The sequence below is a fragment of the Drosophila santomea genome, chromosome X (genome assembly GCF_016746245.2).
Source record: "Drosophila santomea strain STO CAGO 1482 chromosome X, Prin_Dsan_1.1, whole genome shotgun sequence".
Lineage (NCBI taxonomy): Eukaryota > Metazoa > Arthropoda > Insecta > Diptera > Drosophilidae > Drosophila > Drosophila santomea.
Window position 1 is genome coordinate 2,499,860 of NC_053021.2, and position 21,464 is coordinate 2,521,323.

The window sequence follows — 21,464 nt, forward strand, 5'->3', positions numbered from 1 at the left end:
ATAATAACTCCATCTTGCTTTATTATAAATACAAACAAACTTTCTTCATATTCCAGTCTTTGTATAATGGGTTTTAGTGTGTGTTTATTTAAGGTGTCATTCACATAGTATAGAAAATATAGAAAGTAAACTGTTGTTAACAACTTCAGTGGCTTGAATTTCATGGAAATAAAACATCATTAAAACCCATATGAATTTATTTGCTTAACAGAAGCAATCAAGTTCAATGAAAACATTGAGCTGCATTTGTGTATTGCCTCCCCGCATAAAGTTAATTTATAATGTGTAAAATAGTATGATCCCCGTTGTTTTTCCCCCCGAGAGTCCTGCCGCAGTGCATATGCTCCGTTGTCCTGGGAAAAATTGTTGTGGCAAGGCAGTTGGAGAATGTTTACAGTTTCGCAGCCACTTGAAAAAGTTCTCCACTGCCACTCCCCCGACTTTTCGGCGCCCGCCCCTTTTTCTCTGATGGCTTTTACTTGGCCAGGTTATTTATAGCTGTCGCTCGTTTGTTGTACGCATTTTTTAATAAGTTGTTTTTGCCTGTCGCTCGGTTTATATTTTGCATAAATTATGTCAGCAGCCAGCCAGCCAGCCACCAACCCTCCCTCAACCCCTTACTCCCGATTTCTCCCACTTTCTACCGCTTTCTCACAGCGACAACACTTTAAAGTTTTAATGGCTCTCTGCCTAGGTTTCAGTGTATGTGCATGTTCGTTTGTTTGCCTGCTTGTGTTTTATTAATGAGCTGCGCCAAATTAAGTTTAATATGTGTGTGTTATCTGTGTGTTTGTTTGCCAGTTTGCATATTTAAATGCTGCTCGTTGTCCCTTTCGCTCCTTAAGCCCCTCTCCCTTGCCCCTTGTCACTTCCATACACGCAAAACAATTGTTTCATATAGAAATCATACATTCATACGAGATGCAATTAAGTACCGCGATGTGCAGATATTTTTGTAGCTCATAAAGAATTGTAAATGTGGTATACACTATAGGTACATATATACATATATCACTCACTAAAATACCTGACATCCTTTGTATTAAGTTCCGACAGTTTCCCAAGACATTTTCCCACCGTGTAGCATCTGTCATCTCTCTCCTTTTGCCACTGTCCATCTCTGTTTGACATTTATCATTTATAATTGTTTTGACTATGGCAAAGGGACTTCCGAGTCCGAGAATCTGTGACCGAAAACAGGGAGGAGGTGTGGGCGGTGGGTGGTGGGTTAAAGGGATTCATGTAACGGTTTTCTTTGTGCATGCATATATTTTGACATTTTGACATGCATTAAATCAGTCAAGCGTAAGCCACTTTGAGCTCCTTCTTTGACTCTGCGGTGCACGCTCAGCTGCTCTAGTGCCGTCCCTTTCCTTTGAACTCAACCCCTCCTGCTCTACCGCATTAGAATCCTCTCTATCACACACCCACACACTCCATCCACATCCATCCACATCCATCCATCCATCTTTCCATCTTCATCCGGGTCTTTTTGGGGCGCCAAGTTTCGGTGGCAAGGCAAAAGCCGCCGCCACGTATTTAAATGCGCACTTAAATTTTGAATGCACTTGAGAGTTTTGAGTGTCACTGAATGACACGATATTACACGCATATACAAGTATGTGCATAACTATATACTATTGACGATGTCGAACTGCCGGAGGGTCATTCACTCAAGTAATGGCAACCGGCGGCAAGGATTATACTCCGCTTTATTCGACTTTGATGGTTTGGAGCTTGAGCCGGTTTGATTTCCCCATCTTATCCACCTTGTACTTTTGAGTTCGTTTGGTGATGAATGCAGAAATGAATACTGAGAATACTTTACTTTATTCTACAATCAAAATATTTCGCCGGGGGCACAAATGCCTTAATGTTATTGTAAAAATGCTTCTATTCGACTTAATGATGATTTATTATGTACTTTATTAGATTTTGCTTCAGAACCATAGCGATGGACTTTGGTCACACTGTTGGCACACACTTGACCTTGGCTTAAAATAGGTAGCGGATATCTTTGAATATATTTTTCGATTGGGTTTGGCACAAGCAATTCAAGGCCAGTCTAGTTGGATAAAAACAAAATCCTAACCCTAATAATATACGTTTCAAGGATTGATCTCCAAGGCCAATTTCGTTGCCTTATCTCGCCTTTGGCTCCAAAGATTTACCATCTACATATATCTGTAGATCTTGTGCTTCTGGACACTCCCCATTCAACGCGACAAGAAATTTATGGCTCCTCCCGACAGACGCAGAGATTTGGCGCTGGGAGCAACAAACAGTTTACGGAAATTTATGTGGCCAGAAATTTGCACATGTTAATTGCTACAAAGCAGGGGTATGGCTGAAATGGGTGGAATGGGTGCACTGCCACTGCTACTAACACTAGCAACAGCAGCAACGGTAGCCAAGGCCGATAGCCGCCGTTGACGCCGAAAATGCTGCGAGTCCAGAATTTATGGATAAATTATCGAATTTATTTATTTTCGCCTCTTTGGGTGTACGTTTCTCGGTTGTGTTTACTTTCAGATTTCTTTTAAATTTAGCTGCAACAATTTTTCATAATTTTGCCGCTGGCATAAATCAGCGATGGGGGGATGCGATGCCACGGACGGGCACAATCATGTTTCTAGTCATTTGTTTTGGGCAACAGTTTTGCAGTCACCGCACGCAGGCGAAAGCGACACAGTTTTCAGCTGCCACCCCGATCCCCTTGCCCAGCCTTTTAGCCCTCTAGCTTTTATTATTTTTTCCTGCCAACAAAAGCAGGCAAGGACCAAGAAGAAAACGTGGCCGGGGGGCGGGGCGGAGAGCGGCGTGTGCGGGTGATTTTAGAGGGGGTTGTGGTCCAACGGGGTGGCGCTTGAAGTCCACACACGGGAAAAAAAACCAAGATAAAGTGGGCACTTTTCATTTTTAAAATCGAGGTGTTTGTAACAAAAGAGTTGAGAGTTTAAAAAATTAAATAAATATATAATCTTATCAATAATAAGAGTAGTTACTCCCTGACAGGCATGGTCACACTAATCTTTGAATGCGGAAATGCAGAAACTAGATGTACATAGCTATATATCAGCTTTTCTTTCAGTGTACGGTCTGAGCGTTAGCGAGAATGAGCGACGATGTCTGGCACAATTACGCTAGCAACAACAAGTGCAACAACAAGTGCAACAGCAAGAGCAACAACAAGGGCCAGCATCCACAGAAGTACAAAAACAACAATAAGGAATAACGAATAACGAATAACGTAAACCCCCGACGGCCGTCGTTCCCGTTGTCGGTTATTACCGTTACTCTTTGGCGTCTTTAATTAAGGCGTGGGCAGTGGGCGAGGCAAAAATTTTAATTTGTTTGTAATTAATACGGAGGCTTGGTCTCCCAGGCGATGAATGCATTGCACTGTGCATTGGTCACACTGGCCGACAATAAAGCAATCACACTGGATGGAATGTGACACTCAAGTGTCTGCAGTTAATTCATTCGAGTTGCTGAAAATTAACTATGGAATCGTTTTGCATTGCCTCGTCTCGACTCACTTTGTTTTTGATTAACTCTATTTCATTTGTTTAAAACGCTTGCAGGATGCATATTTCACTTTTGGGTGTCAAATTTCCATCACTCAATATATTTTGAAATGTTTCATTTTCAAAGAATACTAAGCACTCACCTGATGTCTGGCTTGACTGCTTCAACTGCTTACGAACTTCCAACTTCCAACTGTTGCCAATGTTTTTATCCCCACTCTCGATGGGCGGGATCACAAGGATAATCACTGCTAGCTGCTCGACCAGTTCAAGTTAATGCCACAATCCACGATTAACGGTACGCGATCCAAGCCTTTACAAATACACAACGTTGTTGTTTCAGTGGAAACCGCTAACAATGTTGTTGTCGCTGCTGGCGATTTTGGCCATCGGGCAAAAACTGGCGGCGACGCCGCGTGCTCGTGGTCTTGGCCTCTGCTTGGGCCATGGCTTCAAACTGTGTCCTTTTTGCCAGGCGATTGAACTGGGACGCGATTGCGATGGCTTACGCTGCACTGGTTTAGTTTCGGCACTCAAAAGCACTTGCAAAAAAACAAAAATACCCCACGTAATTAACAACACGGGCTGCAGCTGGGCGTAAAGCCTGGGCCGGGAACTACGCGGAATTGGCTGGATATAAATGAACTGTTTTGAACGTTCGCGAGTCGTGTCCAAGTTTTTTGGCGCCTTTTTTATGCGCGACTCAACCGTAGAGCTTGAAATTTGGTAAACAACTAAACTGTGCTGGCGTCCAGTGGGACCAGATTTCATTCAGGTATGGTAGTATTTTTCGTCTGCCAGTGTCACCCCCACTGGCAAATATGGTATATCGGTGGGTGTCTCGGCTAAGTGGTGTGAAACTCGGCTGGTCAGCCGCTTGGTGTGTTTTGAAAAGAGTGCGCATGGTCACACTAAAATCGCGATTTACTTCAACTCGCGTTTCATTTTTCCCCCATTGTTGTTGTTGTTGTGCATATATCAATTAATGCTGCGCGAGGCGAAATAATCAGTGGACAAGCAGCCCACCGCACCGCACCGCACTGCACCGCACCGCCACCGCCCCGTCCCCCAGCGCCGCAAAGGATCGACCGGCAGCGCAGCGGCCATGAACTTTCCACTGGCGAGCGCCAACAAGGATACGCTGAGGGCGGCCTGCAAGAAATGCGGCTACGCCGGTCACCTGACTTACCAATGCCGCAATTTTCTCAAGGTAAGTGCAAAGACCGCATGTCTTGTTTACTTTAACCCCACATGGTTGCCGAAAACATGGCTAATGCGACTGATCGCGCAGGTGGACCCCAACAAGGAGATCCTGCTGGATGTGGAGAGCACCAGCTCGGACTCGGAGCTGGACTACCTCACGCCGCTCACGGAGCTGCGAGCCCAGGAGCTAAAGGGCGGCGCTGAGGTGCCGCCGCCAGTGGCGCCCATTCCGCTGGCGTCAGCCACCAACCGGGAGAGGAGCAAGGACAAGAGCCGGGACAGGCTCAAGGCGAAGAAGCGAGAAAAGGAGCGGGTGCGGGAGAGAGAAAGAGAGAGAGAGAAGGAGAAGGGGGCGAGCCGGAGCAAGGAAAAGAAGCGAAGCAATTCAAAGCGCAGCCACAAGTTGGCCGACAGGGACAAGGACAAGGAGAAGAAGTCGGTGCGCCACAAGAAGCACGGAACGAAGAAGAGCCGGAAGCACAAAAAGACCAATAGCAGCAGCAACAGCAGCAGCGAGCTGGCCAAAACCAAAACGGGCAAGCGACCCAGCAGCGGGAGCACAAGCAAGAAGTCAAAGCGACGACGCTCCTCCACCACTTCCAGCTCGGATTCGTCGTCATCGTCGGCCTCCTCCTCCTCCTCATCAGCCAGCAGCTCATCGTCGTCATCGGACGACTCGAGTGACGACTCCACCACGTCGGGCGATTCGTCCGAGTCCGAGTCCGATTCCAGCGACAATGAGGAGTCGAGCACCAGTGAATCGGACGAGTACGGACGCAAGAAGAAGCGGCAGGGCAAGTACAAGCGCAAGTCCACGGACACGGCCATGCTGCGGCGCAAGAAGACCAAGGTGAAGCGGAAGCGACATCGCGCCGGCGGCTCCGGTGCTCCCACCGCCGGCAGCAGCTACCTGAGCAGCCTCAGCGACAGCAGCACCTACTGAGATGGATGGATCAGCAAGAGAATCTGGATCTGTATTCAGGATCAGGAACAGTATCGGTATCGGTATCAGGATACACAGCTGCCTCCCAAAGCACTCGCTCCGTAAACTAGCTCGATTTCCATTTTAGCCGTAAAAGTGTAGGACCGCCAGCCCGTCCTTCCCTTCCACTTCCACTTCCACTTCCACAGAGACTGCCTCCAGTTCCAGGTCCCCGATGAACTCTTCCCCGGATTACGAAACGCAAGCACTAAACTCTAGACTTGTCTTAGCCCTTAAGTTTCAGCATCATGTGCTGCAAATACAACAAATTAGTTTGTACAAGAGGAAGTCGCTCGTTGCGGTGTTTTCATAATTTAAAAACGGGTTCGCTCTATACAATATTCCCATCCCAATTGTTTTAGCCTAGGCAATAGCTTTTATATACCGCTCATTAATATCGGCTAATATATCATCTTATCTGGTACTCTTGTTCCACGAATAGTTGTAATAAGTTAGAAAATCGCTTTGTAAATGATTGCCAAGCATTGGTAATCTCAATTGCAGTGACTCGTGACTTTTGACCTTAGAAGAGAGCTGGTAGTGTGTGGCTTGTATTTATGGATATGTTACGAGACCTAACAAACGATTTAATACATTTTCGGATAGTACGAGTAATACAGAACATATACGCTTACAATAGGCACTATAAGCGACCCGACTGGGAGTCGCCCGACTTCTGAAAGATTCGCAGTGCTTCATGCAGGGCGGCAATTTGTCGCTGCATTTTGGCTATTTGCCGGGAAGACTGCTCGCAGCTGCGACAACTGGCAGGGGAAGCTGTGCCTGCATCAGAAATATGCTTGCTGGCCAATAGCTGGGCATTCTGCTCCTTGAGATCGCTATTCTGGACCAGCAGCTCCTCGCATAGAGCGCACGCGGAGCAGCGTAGATCCTCCAGCGCCTGCTCGCGCGCTTTGAGGTTTCGCATGAGGGCACGATTCTCCCGCTTGAAGTTGAGCAGCTTCTGCTCCAGTTCCAACATTTCGTCCTCGCTGTCGCGTTCCAGCAGCGGATCACTTGCCTTCTCTGGGGGCACACTCGACTTGCCGCCACCCATGCGATTCATGGCCTGCAGAATGGCGTCCATCTTGTGCTCCATCAACACACCCGTCGCTCGCTGTTCGTCCAGATATTTGTCCAGCGTCGTCACAGCCAACGGAGTATCGCTGCTCAGAGGTTCAGAGGTGGCCACCGCCAGGGAACTGGAACTGGAACTGGTTTTCCTCTGGGTATTTGACGAGCCTATGGGTCGGGGCAGTGGCGTGACTATCACATCCTCGTTGGAAGGCGTTGGTTCCTCTACGGGTTCCATGTCATCCGGCTTCTCCAGCGTTGGCAGCGTTGGCAGCGCCACGCGGGAACGTGGTTGCGGCTGTGGGGGATTGGCCGTCGCCTTTGTGACCGTAGATTTAACCTGGGACTTGGATAAGTCCTCGCAGGAAGGCGATGCCGAGCTGGAGGAGCTGGAAACCTCGCTGGGAAAGTGCTCCACTGGCAGTTTCTTTTTGCGCATAAACGTTACGAATTCCTGCTGATCCGTTTCCTTGTCAAATCGCAGGCTCCAGCAGCACTGCTCGTCATCGTAGAACTGCAAATAGGATTCCCGCAGTATCACCTTGCCGCCACGCGGCGTCAATTGCAGCGTGGTCAGCACCTGGCTCTTGCTCCTGTAGACAATCAGCTTGCTGGCCTCCATCTCGCCCAGAATCGAGAGGGCCAGACCAACGCGACCCACATTCTCGCTGCTCTGATACGCATGCACCACCTTGGCAATGACCGTGTTCCAGGCGGCCGGCGGTGGATCACCCGTTTCCAGGGTGCTACTCCTGCTCATTGCCGGTCGCTTGCCAGCCTGCGATTGCGATTTCTTGGAGCTACCTGGTTGGTAACGCAAACTGCTTGATTCGTTCGCCAATGGACGATCGTCGTCCTCGAAGATCTGGCGCAAGTTTCGAGGTGCCGATTCACTGGAGTGTATATATGTATAAGCATTTACTTAATATGCAGCACTTGCATCCTAATCCTGTCCAGAATCAGACTCACCCACGCAACTTGTCGAAGAAGTCCTGATAGGACTGATCGCTGCCGATGTCCATGCTGTCTATATATCAATTATATACATATAGCACTTGAATGGTGCCTACTTTTGCAGTCGTATCAAAAGTGCTTAAATACATTAATTATTGTGCAGTTTGTTTTGACCAAAAATCAAGTGTGACCAACTGCCAAAGTGAAAAAACGTCTGCATCACTTGGAGAAAAATGAAGTACTATATATATCATATTTATAGGAAATACTTAAGCCATATATGGAAACAAAATATTAGGGAAACTTTAAGCAAAGCCATAAAATAAACCTATTTATATATAAATAATATTGATATTTTTAACAGTAATATAATTTTAAACTCTCTTTTTTATTCAATTAAATGAGTTTTAAATGTTTCTGTAACGAAATATTTGGGAAACTAAATATGAAACCTAAAAATAAACCAATTTATACTTATATATTGGTTTATGATTAATAGTTTTAACAATAATATAATTGTGAAAATACTTCTTAATGGTAAATAGCTGATTTTTAAATGTTTCTGAGCATAAAGTATTGGAAAATCATTCATTACTCAAACGAACAATTTAGCTAAGCTAACTAACTTAACTAAATGAGAACCGCAGATTATTTCAAAGTCACGGCCTGTTAATTTTACTATTTATCACTTTCTTAGATCTATGGCTTTGTTGTTATTTTGATTCCCATTTCACCACAAGCGAAGTGGTAATAACTATTTTTGGAGGTTGACCTCCTGGTCACAACATTGCCGTCACCGATGTGTTTTCCATTTCCACTTCGAATCTCTGATGGAAAAACTGGCGGGGAGGCCTGCTATCAAGATTAGCTTCCCAACCAAACAACCAATCAAATAATCAGTGAGCTGAGATTTTGAGAGTATATTCGACAACTAAGATCTAGATTCTTGATCTCTGCTCTCTGCGGATTCTTCCAGCATCAGAAAAGAAGTGACTATATTACGTATACGCACCCACTTCCAAGGTTCGACTTGCTGAATTCGTTGAATTGGCATTCGTGTTCGTATTTCACAACAAGCATATTGGTCCGCCAACCTTCCGAAGGCCACTCAAAGAATCAGCGCCAGCACACTGAAAATAAACGGAAGTTACCACCGATTAGCAATGAAATAAATAAGATAATCATGCATATAGTAACTTTAAAAGTATTGTCTTTAAACTTGATCTAACTTTTCAATTTAGTCCCATCCAAAGTAAGTAGTATCCGCCTTTAGAGCTATTATTCTTAAACAAAATATCAAAATTTTGTTCTGTGCCGCCAACGACGCAGTTGCTCTCGATCTTGATGCCGTGATAAGCCGGGAGAGCGCATCATTTACCACTTGTTCAAGTGCGTTCATCGGCGAAATTCACGGCGATAAGCCGCGATCCCGATTCCTATAAAGTGGCCAGCAGCCCGGCAAGCGTTTCAGTCAGATCTTGGCCAGCCACCGAGAGACAACCCATAACCACCGCCATCACCACATCACCACAACACAGTAACACCCACCCCACCTGGTACGGTGTACAGCGGATTAGGCGATAAGGCGGCCATAAACATAAGGCGATCTGAGATCTGGTCTGGTTACGTAAAGAGAAGAACGAAAGAGCATGGAGGTACCACCGCCACTTGTCCTCAAGCGACCGCTCTATGTGCCCAGCAAGACGCTGATGGGCCCCGGACCCTCCAACTGCTCCCATCGCGTCCTGGAGGCCATGAGCAATCCGGTGCTGGGCCACATGCATCCCGAGTGCCTGCAGGTATAATAGCCCTTTTACTATACTATACTACAAGTACTTCAAAACTGCAAGCAAGATGCACCCTTAATCCTCAAATTGGGTTAGGACCTTATACTTATGGGCCGCACTGTACCTTATCGGAAGCGAGTGGAAACATTGAGATACAATTGCTGAGATGCGTCAGAGATCTGTGGGCTACAAATCGAGTGAAACCAGCACATCTCTTATACGCTATAGTAATCTGACATTAAAGATCCCATCGATGGATTGAGCTACTTGAGCTACAAACTGGGAATGGGCTAATCCTCGAAAATTCGAATGAATATTAATCTCTGTATATGTCTGCATTTCTCTGCATACTCAGATCATGGACGAGGTGAAGGAGGGCATCAAGTACATCTTCCAGACCCTCAACGATGCCACCATGTGCATCAGCGGAGCCGGCCACTCGGGCATGGAGGCCGCCCTGTGCAATCTGATCGAGGATGGCGATGTGGTGCTCATGGGCATCACCGGCGTTTGGGGCCATCGTGCCGGTGACATGGCCCGTCGTTATGGCGCCGTAGTTCACTATGTGGAGGCCAGTTTCGGGCGTGCCCTCTTGCACGAGGAGATCACATTCGCCTTCGAGGCGCATCGCCCCAAGGTGTTCTTCATAGCCCAGGGTGACTCCTCCACAGGAATTATCCAGCAGAATATCCGCGAGCTGGGCGAACTGTGTCGCAAGTACGATTGTTTCCTCATCGTGGACACGGTGGCCTCGTTGGGCGGCACCGAGTTCCTCATGGACGAGTGGAAGGTGGATGTGGTGTACACGGGTTCCCAGAAATCCCTCGGCGGTCCCGCCGGCCTCACACCCATTTCGTTCAGTAAACGCGCCTTAACGCGCATCCGAAAGCGAAAGAGCAAGCCGAAGGTGTACTACTTCGACATCCTGCTGATTGGCCAGTACTGGGGCTGCTACGGCACACCCAGAATCTACCATCACACCATATCCTCCACCCTGCTGTACGGACTGCGTGAGGCACTGGCCCACTTTTGTGCCGTTGGCCTGAAGGCGGTGGTGCGACGGCATCAGGAGTGCTCCAAGCGGCTGCAGCTGGGCATCGAGGAGCTGGGCCTGGAGATGTTCGTGTCGCGGGAGGACGAGCGTCTGCCCACGGTGAACACGATTAAGGTGCCCTTCGGCGTCGACTGGAAGAAGGTGGCCGAGTACGCCATGCGCAAGTGTGTATTGAACTCTTCTCTTGTTAAATGGAGATATCTGTATCTGTGTATTAACATATCCACTGTGTTTTCAGGTACAGCGTTGAGATTAGCGGCGGTTTGGGACCCACTGTGGAGCACGTCTTCCGCATCGGCTTGATGGGCGAGAACGCCACCGTGGAGCGCGTGGACATGGTGCTCAGCATCCTGAACGAGGCCATCCAGAGCAGCAAGCTGGGGATCAAGACGGATCTCTCTAAAATCTAGTAATCGTAACCTTGCCATCAATAGTTCTAAAATAAAAATAATAACAATCTTGGAAAACTAAATGTTGAATCGCCGATTACTTTCTCTGGTTTTTACTTAATATTTGAAAGATACGATTTTACGTATGGTTATTTTGTCATTTAGAGAAGAATGGGAAAAAGAACCGGAAGTTGTTGGCTCCGGAAACGCCAATTGTATCGGAAAACAAAGTGCGACTTGGGGGATGGATACATCTTAGATTTATTCTATTCCAAGCCGCTGCGAAAACGGCTCAGCCGAAAGCACTCTCACGCACACACACTTAGATTACAAAAAAACAAAAAAAAATTGTACACTTAAACGTTTATTAGTTATCAAATTCAGTGGGCAAGGCCCAACTAATTTCATCCATGTGTACTAAAAAAGTCTCCACCATCGGATCGGCTTCATCGGCTTGAACATCATCAACCCTGCTTCTGGGCAAGCTCGCGTGCCTTGGCGCGCTCCAGTTTGGAGATGCGGGCCAGACTCTTGGAGCCGAGGATGCCACCGCCCCAGTGACGACGGATCTCCTCGTGGCGCTCGTTGAAGTTGGTCTTGACGGCCTCCAGGACCTTGCCGAAGTTGGCCTTGTCGTTGTTGTCGACGGTGGTCAGGGCGAGGGTGGTGCAGGTCTTGCGACGCACCAGGCGACCCAGACGAGCCTTGCCCTTCACAATGCAGTAGGGCACGCCCATCTTGCGGCAGAGGGCGGGCAGGAAGAGCACCAGCTGCAAATAGAGAAACAGAGTAGCGTCATTTGGTTGTCTTTGATGACCACGTGGTCGTGGAATTTTAATTCTTTCAATTGAAACTTCATCTTTTGGCATTGGTTTGCTAGCTATTGTTGTCAACTAACGTCAACTAAGCCAAAGATCACGCAAGATTTCAAGGAATTACGGCGTCAGGAGTCAAATTTCTACATGGCAGCGACCCACTACACCTGGGAGCAGGATTTACCTGCTAGCCGGGAGCGAGAAGCCTTGAGTTGAAGAAATTTTTTCATCATCGCAACGAGATTGAGAACCATATGTACTTGCAATTCTTGCAAGAGTAAAGTAAAAACACTCACCTCAAGAGGATCAACATCGTGGGCAATGACCACCAGTTGGGCCTTCTTCTGCTCGATCAGCTTGGTGACCGTGTTGGTACCGGCGGACACGTAGCTGGGCTTCTTCTTCGGCTCGACATCCTTGCCCTTGGCCTTGGCCTCAGCGATCTTCTTCAAGCGCAGCTTCTTGGCCAGCGGCGACTCGGGACGGTACTTCTCCAGCAGCTTGAACAGCTTCACAGCGGTGGTCTTGTCCAGAGTCTGGCTGAACTGGTGGATTGGCGGTGGGACCTTCAGGCGCTTCTGGAGCACAGCCTTCTGCCGCTGCACCCGAATGTATTTGGGCCAGCGCACGAAACGGGACAGATCGCGCTTGGGCTGCACATTCTGGCCTGAAAGGTGAGCGTATAATAGCGATTACTAAATGCAAATTGAGCAAATAATGATTCTTTCTGTTTCTCAAAAGAGGAAACCCTGTAATATTCATAGATATCCCACACTACTTACCGATTCCGAAGTTCTTGGGACGCTTCTCGAACAGCTGGTTGACGACCTTCTTGACCACGGGCTTCTTCACAGCCAGAGGAGCGGGAGCCACCTTCTTGGTCACTGGCTTCTTCTTTGGCCTGGGCTGTAACCAAAGCAGGGATTTGGTTAGTTAATCGACAACAAAGCCGCTGGAGCAGCAATCACTCACCTTCTTGACAACCATTTTCAAGCGGTTTTAAGTTTTGCTACCGAAATAAGCAGTTGCTAAAATAGAATCCAAACGTTAATATTATAACTTCTTAAAGTAACAAGAAAACACGCAAAACTTTAGCGACCAGCAAAACACGTGCATGAAAATTGTAAGTACGAAAAAAAAAACCATGTTGCTAGTGTGTGTGAATGTGCGTGTGTGTGTGCTAAATGGGTGTAAACAACACGCATTTCCGCTGCTTTTTGGATAAATCTAGTCCGTTTATTAAATAGGAGCCGTTTTACTTTCATTTTGGTTGTTTTAGTGATTTTCAAGGTTTTTATCAACACTTCTACACACGCACGCACACACACATACACCTGCACAAAAACATGCCGCAACGCACATTTTTGTTCCAAATGGTTGGAATTTTGCAATTTCACTAACAAAAAAAGGGTTTCGAAGTATTTAATGTACTCCATGTGTTGTTTACACTTTGTCCTTTCAAGTGGCACATTTGAATCCGGCCTTAGAGCCCACAAAAAAAAAAATATATAACACAGAAAAAAAATTCGTTTTCACACACATTTTCGCCGGTCGCAATAGTTTTTGGAGAATCTCTGGAATTGTGGGCTTTACCTGTGATAAGCACGACCACGAACGTATCGAAATACTCGCTGCAAGTAAATAAAAGAATAGTTTTTAGCACAAAATTCAAGACCGCTCGCTAGGCACATGCACTCACCGGAAACGTGGAACGAAAAAGAAAGGAAGTGGCAGTTTCAGTGTTTGAAATCGAATCGATTCGAGGTGGCCATGCGACGATTCCACCAAAACGCCAAAATAGGTCACTAATACCGATTTATCGCGGTGCGAAGCCATGCTTAACTTAGCAGAGACTCACTCCATTTTTCTATTTAATAACCGTTTAATAAACACACTGATCTTTCAGAAACAATGTTTTTCACACAAAGCTTTTAGGAATATGTCAACACTGAGTATGAAGTCAGAACATTTTGTCAGATACCATTGAATTAAATTGAAAATTATATTTCGATCATTCCAACTTATCGTGGACATAAGCCGCTTGAGTGATCGTCGAAGCTGAGACATGCTCCTTTTTGGGGAAGTTACAATTTTTTTCAAAGTGACCAAGTTCAACTACAGAAAATCATACAAGAAAATACCGAAAAGAAAAAAATAATTGAAACAGACAGTGCTGGAAGTCGGATCGTTAGAGAAAATAGCTAGAATGTTCCAAAATATAACAAATGCAATAAAAAATATTAAAGTTAATATTAATTTAAATCATTTCCATTTTTAAGTTTATTTATGCGATACTAACATAACATTACATTAACCTTATAAGTTGTATAATACAGAATTAAATTATACATTTATAAATAAACTCATACATAATCACTAAACAAAGCATATATTTCTATTGAAGTGCAGGACAAGGATTAAATATATTGAAAGAATAGCTACTTCTAGCTAGAAACCAGTCAAGCCATCCCTGAAACTACCGAATCCAACTGGTGGCTGCATATGCAGTGCGGTATTTTCACCTGTCTATATTTAGTCATTTTCCGCTGTTGTCTCTCCAACTCGCTGCCCAAAAAAAAAATAAATTTCCTGCCTGCGCTTGCGCTAAATGCTAGAAAAACCGTTTTTACCGTCAAACGCGAATTCTTGAGCCGCACGTTAACTAAGCCGAGTGACTTGAGAACCAAAAGGAAAAGTACGGGAAAATGGAAGCCAGGGAAAATCAGGGCTAACTAACGCTGGCAGCGGGGCCACCATTTTTAATTTCTTTGTTTATTTTGTGCCCATCTTCGCGAGCGAGCGAGACAGCGCCATAGAGAGAGGGAGAGAGAAGTGAGTGCAGGAGGAGTTGGATATGGAAATGGGTATGGAAATGGCAATGGACTTACGCCAGGGATAACGGACCAATTCCAAGCAATGGCCAGCAGTGCCGGAAGTGCGGCATCCGGATCCGTCGTTTCCGATGGCGGTGGAAACGGCGCCTTCAGTTGTGCCACCATGCCAATGTCCACCGCCGGATCCGGTGGACCGCCCGTGAACCACGCCCACGCCGTCTGCGTGTGGGAGTTCGAGTCGCGTGGCGGCAAATGGCTGCCCTATTCCCCGGCGGTGTCGCAGCACCTGGAACGCGCCCACGCCAAGAAACTGACGCGCGTCATGCTGAGCGATGCGGATCCCAGCCTGGAGCAGTACTACGTCAACGTGCGCACCATGACCCAGGAATCGGAGGCCGAGACGGCCGGTTCCGGTCTGCTAACCATCGGCGTGCGCCGCATGTTCTACGCCCCCAGCTCGCCGGCGGGCAAGGGCACCAAGTGGGAGTGGTCGGGCGGCAGTGCCGATAGCAACAACGACTGGCGGCCCTACAACATGCACGTCCAGTGCATCATCGAGGACGCCTGGGCGAGAGTAAGTGCCAGTTGCCCAATGACAGATTTCCTATTTGCAGTCCAGTTGGAATTTTAATTTGCTCAGGAAATCTCGACAGTTGAGTCCATCAGGAATCTTTAAAGACTGTGTGTGTTTATCTTTTGAGGTGCTCAACAATTATTGAAGGATGCATAATTCGGCGAAGTGTACATGGGTGTTTAATATTACACATTTCCCACAGTTCCACAGTTCATATCTCAGCAAAAAAAACGTAGTAGATGATAATATTGCACCTTTCTGGATTCTAGATTTTCAGACAAACAAATGTGCGTTTAAATTTGTTTATTTAAGTGAAATTTAAATTTTTTCAAATTTTCAATTTTTTGCAAGGGGTGTCATCATCAAAATTGTAAAAAATAAAAAAAAATTTTTTTTTTTCACATTTGTAAAATTTTGAATACAGAATCGTTCTGCTTTAAAAATAAAGACTAGCAAAAGCAGCCGCGCTAAAATCGCTGGAGATTTGGCTGAGTTATGATAATATAATCCACTTCTAAGGGCTTTTTTATATCTTCGAGATTTCTTGTTTCCGCATTAATTCCAACTGCAACTGCATACTATAACGTCAAGCACAGTTTCGAACTAAACATATTTCTACTCCCTCGCAGGGCGAACAAACCTTGGACCTGTGCAACACCCACATCGGCCTGCCCTACACCATCAACTTTTGCAATCTCACCCAGCTGCGCCAACCCAGCGGACCCATGCGCAGCATCCGGCGAACCCAGCAGGCGCCGTATCCGTTGGTGAAGCTGACGCCACAGCAGGCCAACCAACTCAAGTCGAATTCCGCCAGCGCGAGCAGCCAGTACAACACACTGCCCAAACTGGGCGACACCAAGAGTCTGCACAGAGTGCCAATGACCAGGCAGCAACATCCACTGCCCACCAGCCATCAAGTGCAGCAGCAGCAGCACCAGCAGCATCAGCAGCATCAGCACCAGCAACAGCAGCAGCAACATCATCACCAGCAACAGCAACATCAGCTGCAGCACCATCAAATCCATCATCAGACGGCGCCCAGGAAGCCGCCCAAGAAGCACAGCGAGATCTCGACCACCAATCTGCGCCAGATACTCAACAACCTAAACATCTTCAGCAGCAGCACCAAGCACTCGAACATGGCGACGGCGACCAGTGCCAGTTCGTCCTCCTCATCGGCATCCCTGCACCATGCCAATCACCTGTCGCATGCCCACTTCTCGCACGCCAAGAACATGCTGACTGCCTCGATGAACAGTCATCATAGTCGCTGCTCGGAGGGATCGCTGCAGTCGCAAAGGAGCAGCCGGATGGGCTCGCATCGCTCGAGATCGAGGACGCGAACCTCGGACACGGATACGAACAGTGTGAAATCGCATCGGCGGAGACCCAGTGTGGACACCGTGTCCACTTACCTCAGCCACGAGAGCAAGGAGAGTCTGCGCAGCAGGAACTTTGCCATTTCGGTCAATGATCTGCTAGACTGCTCGCTCGGAAGCGATGAGGTTTTTGTGCCCTCGCTGCCGCCATCGTCGCTGGGCGAAAGAGCACCGGTGCCGCCGCCATTGCCACTGCATCCGCGACAGCAACAGCAGCAGCAACAACAGCAGCAACAGCTGCAGATGCAGCAGCAACAACAGGCGCAGCAGCAGCAGCAGCAATCAATCGCCGGTTCGATTGTGGGCGTGGACCCGGCCAGCGATATGATATCGCGATTTGTGAAGGTGGTGGAGCCACCGCTGTGGCCCAATGCCCAACCGTGTCCCATGTGCATGGAGGAGCTGGTGCACTCCGCCCAGAATCCGGCCATTTCGCTGAGTCGCTGCCAGCATCTCATGCATTTGCAGTGCCTCAACGGTATGATAATTGCCCAGCAAAACGAAATGAACAAGGTGAGTAGAAAATCCGATGTCAATTAGAAAGAGAAAGCTTACAATAATTCTTCACCGTAGAACCTCTTCATCGAGTGCCCTGTATGCGGAATCGTTTACGGGGAGAAGGTGGGCAATCAGCCCATAGGCAGCATGTCATGGAGCATTATCAGCAAGAATCTGCCAGGACACGAGGGCCAGAACACCATACAGATTGTCTACGAGTAAGTGTGATTGCATGTGGCCTCTGAGCAATCAATTATAATCGTTCTATTGCATTACAGCATTGCATCGGGCCTGCAAACGGAGGAGCATCCGCATCCGGGTCGTGCCTTCTTTGCCGTGGGATTCCCTCGGATCTGCTACTTGCCGGATTGCCCGCTGGGGCGAAAGGTGCTGCGCTTCCTTAAGATTGCCTTCGACCGTCGGCTGCTATTCTCGATCGGACGATCGGTGACCACCGGACGCGAGGATGTGGTGATCTGGAACAGTGTGGATCACAAGACGCAGTTCAATATGTTTCCGGATCCCACATATCTGCAGCGAACCATGCAGCAGCTGGTGCACCTGGGCGTGACGGATTAAGGAAGTCCCTTTTTCATCCAGTAGAACCGTCAACAACCAACAACCAACCACCCACCACCCACCGAAGCCCCCATGATAACCGAAACCCTCACCTCGATCATTCTCTTCCATTTGTCGATAGGTTACTTTCTACATAATCTCAGTGTGTGTGCAATCCTCGTTTACTATGATATATTTTTTTTATAGATATATTGTAATAGCGTTCGAGCTGCTCGAACCCTAAACAACAGCAAACCACAATTGCAATTGTAGCTTCCTTTCCGCTCTTCCAATTCGTATTTGTACGCACTTACCCAATAAGTTAGTTATCATGTAGTTGTAGTTCCCAAGAGAATCTTGACCCAAGACACCTACTAGTATTAGGCATTATTATCATTATCCTGATTCTTGATTCTTGATTCCTGATTTGATTCAAGACACGCCACGCCACGCCATCCCTCAAACAAACGAGTGTAAGCTGTGTGCCAAAATCGTAGCGCTCCCATTAATAGGATATGTATATTGTTGATATAGACAACTATAACCATCGCCCAGCTCTCCATCTCCATCTCTCTCGGTTTCGAATACATCTCTTTTGCCAGCTCTATGTTGTAGACCTTCTTTAGATCGTAGAATGCTATAGGAATAATAGTGTTTTGAGAGCGGAGATGGAGTTGGGTAAATTCGAAAGACTTGTCTCACTTGTCTTGGCCATTTAATCTCTTCCATTCAGCGAATTTGATGTGATTTTAATTTGAATTATCCATTACTAAAAAAAAGACCATGTAGGAAGCATAGTTTTAACTCAGCCAGATATTCCATTACGCATACATACATACATACATACATACATATACACAAACATATTTTAAACATACCACATACGCGAGACATAACAATAATTTTTTTTAATCGAATCCCTTGCACACATTTGATGAATTGTTGCTTTCATATTGATATCATCGAACATCGAACTATCGTATACATCGCCAATATATAGCATATATAGCATATAGTATGTAGAGATCGTACGGACAGCTAGCGGCTCTTGTTCGCGCCTCCATATTTGATATGATATGATTTTACTAAGTTGTATTTAGCACTGATTAGTTATTAGAGTTCATTGCGATTATTCCACAACAACAAATTCCACACCATTAATATATGCATATATATTACGTATATACATATATACAGTACATTTATATATAGTTCAAATAAAGTAACTCCATTCATGTTCAATTGAAATCATTCACTTGGGTTCTTTTATGTTATATTATTCTCTCTATTATTCCATCCATGCTGATTGCAAATGTATGTAATTAATTACCAGCACAAGCTAAAATTCCAATTAGGTGCTCTATGGCGTGCTGGTATCATTGTTGTTGCATCGCCTGTTTCTTACCAATGCAGTGCAGTGCAATTCAAATCAATCAGTTGACATTTTTGGTACTTCCAAGGTTCGTTTTCACTTACGATTGCCGTTTGGCTGTTTTCAGTTTTCGGTTTTCGATTTCAGTCGCCGCCGTGAATCACTTAAAATAAATTAATAAAAGACAACAAATCAGATGCATTTTTTGTCATTGTGCGGTGCTGTGCACCGAGTGCGTGATGTTGGCGATGTTGGTGAAGTTGCTCCGGGCCATTTAAGGCGCAGTGGCAACAAGTTGAAGACGTGTGTTGTCGCCAACTCGCCAAGTCGCCTCTTCAACTGCCTACGTGCTGACGTCAGGCAGGCGCAAGGACAGTGTCCAAAAGTGGCCAATAAAACGTGGCCCAGAGCGGCTTTCACTGCACCTCCAAGGGCGCTCTTCTTTCGGCCGCAGCTGTTCTTGTTGCAAGGCGTTAGTTTGGCATTAGCAGCATTTGGCACGATTGCGATGTGAAAGGATCCTGCTGCAACTCAAAATGTTTAGATTGCTGTTGCTTTGGGTCTATTGCATGTTGTGCTTTAGGAAACCTTCATTGGTGTAACACATAAGACACTAAGAACAGATCTTAGGAAATTGAAATATCGTGAAGTAGAAATCTGAAAACTGCTGCTCCTGCTGATGCGGCTGTTTTCCTTGTGCCAGTTGCATAAGCAAATGTTTTCCTAGAATTTACAGCATTGCATGCGATTTTATGCGACTGACAATGATCGCTGATCGTTGACATTCAACACACGCATTCAACCCGGCAGACAGAGACCGATATATGTGAAACGTGTGCCGGGGAAAGAGATAGGTGACAACAAGTGCGTATCGATGATGATGAGATTGCTAATAAGGTGGTTTTGGCCAAAATAAAAAAGCCTGCTCCACTGACCCTGTGACATTCGCCTTTTTGTTATTTTGTTGTTGTTGTTTTTTGTTTTTTTGGGCCTCAGCCTCGTCCTGACCATTTTCATTTTTTGTGATAGACACTGGCGATAAGGCCATCCGATTTGTCCCTCTTGTTCCAGTTTTATTTCCATTTCCTTCTAGAAGTAAGCACCATTATACTTTATCCTGATTTTAACATCAGGTATACCGATATCTCTGCTTTCTCAGCTTTAATAATAAAAACAGCTATTATTTTGGCTAATGCTGTGCTACCTATAACCCAAAACCCACTGAAGTCTTAAGTTTTACAAGCCAACTTGATAACGTGATAAAAAAAGTCGAATTGCACAAGAAATTCGTATTGGATTGCCATGGCAAACTCTCATAAGAAAAATATGCAATGGGTATGGCAGCCATTGACTTTGTTCCTGTTTATGTTCTTTCCCTCTTTTTGTTTTTTTTTGGATTCTTGTTCCTGTCTTTCCACTATACCCCTCCCACTTGCACACCCAGTGGTCATTAGTCATGCAAATGAGCTGGGATTATCAAGTTCTGTCTTTCGTTCTCTCGCTCGCTCTCACTTTCCTTATCTCTCAGGATCAGCTGACGGAGAGAGATATGTATATGCACTCGGAGAAACAACAAATAATACTAAGTACTAAATACTAAATAATACTAAATACTAAATAATACTAAATACTAAATACTTAATACTAAATAATACCAAAATATTGGTGCCCTCCTCTGCGCTTCTCAAAAGTCCTACATAAGCAAACAACTTTTTTGAAGTTTTTTTTTAAATACTAATTGTGAGTGAGTGGTATAGTGATGATATGTGGCAGCAGAGGATACCAATAATGTGATTTCGACCTACTGGAGGAAGTGCCTGAGCTACCTATTTTCCAGGAGCTACAACCAGCTGTGAGCTCTGACGTGGAAAGAGCTTGAGGAAAGGGGTGAGTAGGGTGGCAAAAAATGCCACTATTTCAGTTCTCTGACTCGCACCTCTATAACGCCACACATTATGCTCTCCATTTACTAAGACGCGCTCAAAGCCCAGTTTCAGAGTTATCTTGCCCTTTTCTTTGGGTATACGTGTACTTCCTAGTTATGGTAATTCGTATTACCATTTTCCTTAAGTGTAGAGAGCGTTGCAGTGGCAGTGGCGTCGACGCCAGCGTTTTGGGCGGCCGCGAGAGCCAGCGCCTAAATGCGGCAACAACAGCGGCTTGCAATCAGTCAAGAGCCTCCACTCGTGCCAGCCGCATCATTCGCCACGCCCCTCAGCCCTCCGCCTCCCTTGGCTTGCCGCACAAACCCTACTTCGAACTCAATCGCTGTTGCGTTCCAAAACGAACGCTTTTCAAAGTGTTTAGGATTTTTTTTTTTGTGGCAGGACACTGCACTTCGTGTTTTACTTTTTGTGAAATAAGTATATTTGTTTTAAACCCAACGTATTTGAGTTATTAGTCGCGTGTGACAGCGCAGCAACGTCCAACAAATAAACCGCAAATCAATCAAACAATCGGC

The 21,464-nt window shown here is 46.2% G+C and overlaps 7 protein-coding genes across 20 annotated transcripts in view; 4 read left to right on the plus strand and 3 right to left on the minus strand.

Moving 5' to 3' along the window:
* Positions 1-4,247, minus strand: part of LOC120457405 — a 56,347-nt gene extending 52,100 nt beyond the window's left edge. The window contains exon 1 of the mRNA XM_039645001.1: positions 3,671-4,247. The gene's annotated coding sequence lies outside the window, so the exon portion shown is untranslated. The remainder of the gene's footprint in view (positions 1-3,670) is intronic.
* Positions 4,248-4,427: 180 nt separating this feature from the next.
* On the plus strand, positions 4,428-6,000 carry LOC120457411 (protein FAM133). The gene is made up of 2 exons (XM_039645009.2): positions 4,428-4,737; positions 4,819-6,000. The coding sequence occupies exons 1-2, from the start codon at positions 4,633-4,635 to the stop codon at positions 5,671-5,673; spliced, it is 960 nt and encodes a 319-aa protein (XP_039500943.1). The 5' UTR covers positions 4,428-4,632; the 3' UTR covers positions 5,674-6,000.
* Positions 6,001-6,247: 247 nt separating this feature from the next.
* On the minus strand, positions 6,248-7,935 carry LOC120457409. The gene is made up of 2 exons (XM_039645007.2): positions 7,756-7,935; positions 6,248-7,679 (listed from the first exon to the last, which is right to left on the minus strand). The coding sequence occupies exons 1-2, from the start codon at positions 7,806-7,808 to the stop codon at positions 6,356-6,358; spliced, it is 1,377 nt and encodes a 458-aa protein (XP_039500941.1). The 5' UTR covers positions 7,809-7,935; the 3' UTR covers positions 6,248-6,355.
* A 1,266-nt stretch (positions 7,936-9,201) lies between these two features.
* LOC120457410 (alanine--glyoxylate aminotransferase) lies at positions 9,202-11,053 on the plus strand. The gene is made up of 3 exons (XM_039645008.1): positions 9,202-9,539; positions 9,883-10,745; positions 10,820-11,053. The coding sequence occupies exons 1-3, from the start codon at positions 9,390-9,392 to the stop codon at positions 10,989-10,991; spliced, it is 1,185 nt and encodes a 394-aa protein (XP_039500942.1). The 5' UTR covers positions 9,202-9,389; the 3' UTR covers positions 10,992-11,053.
* A 265-nt stretch (positions 11,054-11,318) lies between these two features.
* LOC120457413 (60S ribosomal protein L7a) lies at positions 11,319-13,506 on the minus strand. Its single transcript, XM_039645011.2, has 6 exons — positions 13,485-13,506; positions 13,379-13,416; positions 12,758-12,813; positions 12,568-12,691; positions 12,082-12,452; positions 11,319-11,740 (listed from the first exon to the last, which is right to left on the minus strand). The coding sequence occupies exons 3-6, from the start codon at positions 12,770-12,772 to the stop codon at positions 11,435-11,437; spliced, it is 816 nt and encodes a 271-aa protein (XP_039500945.1). The 5' UTR covers positions 12,773-12,813; positions 13,379-13,416; positions 13,485-13,506; the 3' UTR covers positions 11,319-11,434.
* Positions 13,507-14,310: 804 nt separating this feature from the next.
* LOC120457404 (protein deltex) lies at positions 14,311-17,886 on the plus strand. The gene is made up of 4 exons (XM_039645000.2): positions 14,311-15,193; positions 15,823-17,088; positions 17,149-17,291; positions 17,352-17,886. Exons 1-4 carry the CDS (start codon positions 14,702-14,704, stop codon positions 17,650-17,652), a joined length of 2,202 nt encoding a protein of 733 aa, XP_039500934.1. The 5' UTR covers positions 14,311-14,701; the 3' UTR covers positions 17,653-17,886.
* Positions 17,887-20,767: 2,881 nt separating this feature from the next.
* Positions 20,768-21,464, plus strand: part of LOC120457401 (serine/arginine repetitive matrix protein 2) — a 42,711-nt gene continuing 42,014 nt past the window's right edge. For 5 of the 14 annotated variants that reach the window (XM_039644983.2, XM_039644984.2, XM_039644985.2 and 2 more), the window contains exon 1: positions 20,778-20,890. The gene's annotated coding sequence lies outside the window, so the exon portion shown is untranslated. Of the gene's footprint in view, positions 20,891-21,464 lie in introns of all 14 variants that reach the window. The other 9 variants (XM_039644980.2, XM_039644987.1, XM_039644982.1 and 6 more) reach the window with 8 other exon arrangements.